At 52.9% G+C, this 616-nt stretch overlaps 1 protein-coding gene across 1 annotated transcript in view; it reads right to left on the bottom strand.

Annotated features, from left to right (window-relative positions):
* Nucleotides 1-250: 250 nt before the first annotated feature.
* The window catches only part of TEOVI_000462300 (uncharacterized protein), a gene marked incomplete at both ends in the record, with an annotated part of 576 nt that continues 210 nt past the window's right edge, over nucleotides 251-616 (bottom strand). Inside the window, one exon of the mRNA XM_067227370.1 lies at nucleotides 251-614. Within this exon, the coding sequence (XP_067083471.1) occupies nucleotides 251-614 (364 nt within the window). The remainder of the gene's footprint in view (nucleotides 615-616) is intronic.

Below are 616 nucleotides of genomic sequence, written 5' to 3'. Positions count from 1 at the left end.
ACTCTAGCCCATAGACGCCACACACGGACTGCCCGACGAATATCTAGTTCGAAACTACACCGACTTTTTGGAGGAAAATGGGGACCAATGGAATTCCCACGGACGCAGAACACTGTTCTGCAAGCTCCGAATACGGCAACACGCGGCACAAAGACCAGCCGCGTCGTGCTTGCATACCCTTAATTCCTTTGTATAGCCTTACGCGAATCGCAACAGACCCTCGATAGCACCACTCGCGCCGAGATGCCACTTAAACTTGAACGTGTTCCACAGAGCTGGCTGGCGGCGGAAATTGTGTGGGATTGCCCCCGCGAAGCTTCATGGCGAAGAGACGAAAGCACCAACTCATCCGACCAACGCGATTCCTTCGTTCCTCAAGAGCCACCTCGATGATTGAAAATGGTTCAACGTAACAAGAGGGCGCGAACACTTTCGAGTGCCCAGCCACTGGACATACGGTAGACTCTGAAGCTTTATGAGGAGTGCACACCCGTTCCTCAAATAGAAAGATTGCTCCTGAGGATAAAAATGAGGAGGCGCGATCACCCGGAAGAAAGTAGGCAGCGGGCCGCACGCACTTTAAAGCTCGGTCTGCCATCCCGTGGAAAATTGAGGT

Source organism: Trypanosoma equiperdum, assembly GCF_001457755.1.
Source record: "Trypanosoma equiperdum strain OVI genome assembly, contig: ctg_948, whole genome shotgun sequence".
Lineage (NCBI taxonomy): Eukaryota > Euglenozoa > Kinetoplastea > Trypanosomatida > Trypanosomatidae > Trypanosoma > Trypanosoma equiperdum.
Note: the sequence above shows the minus strand (reverse complement) of the source record. Positions and strands in the feature narration are given on the sequence as shown.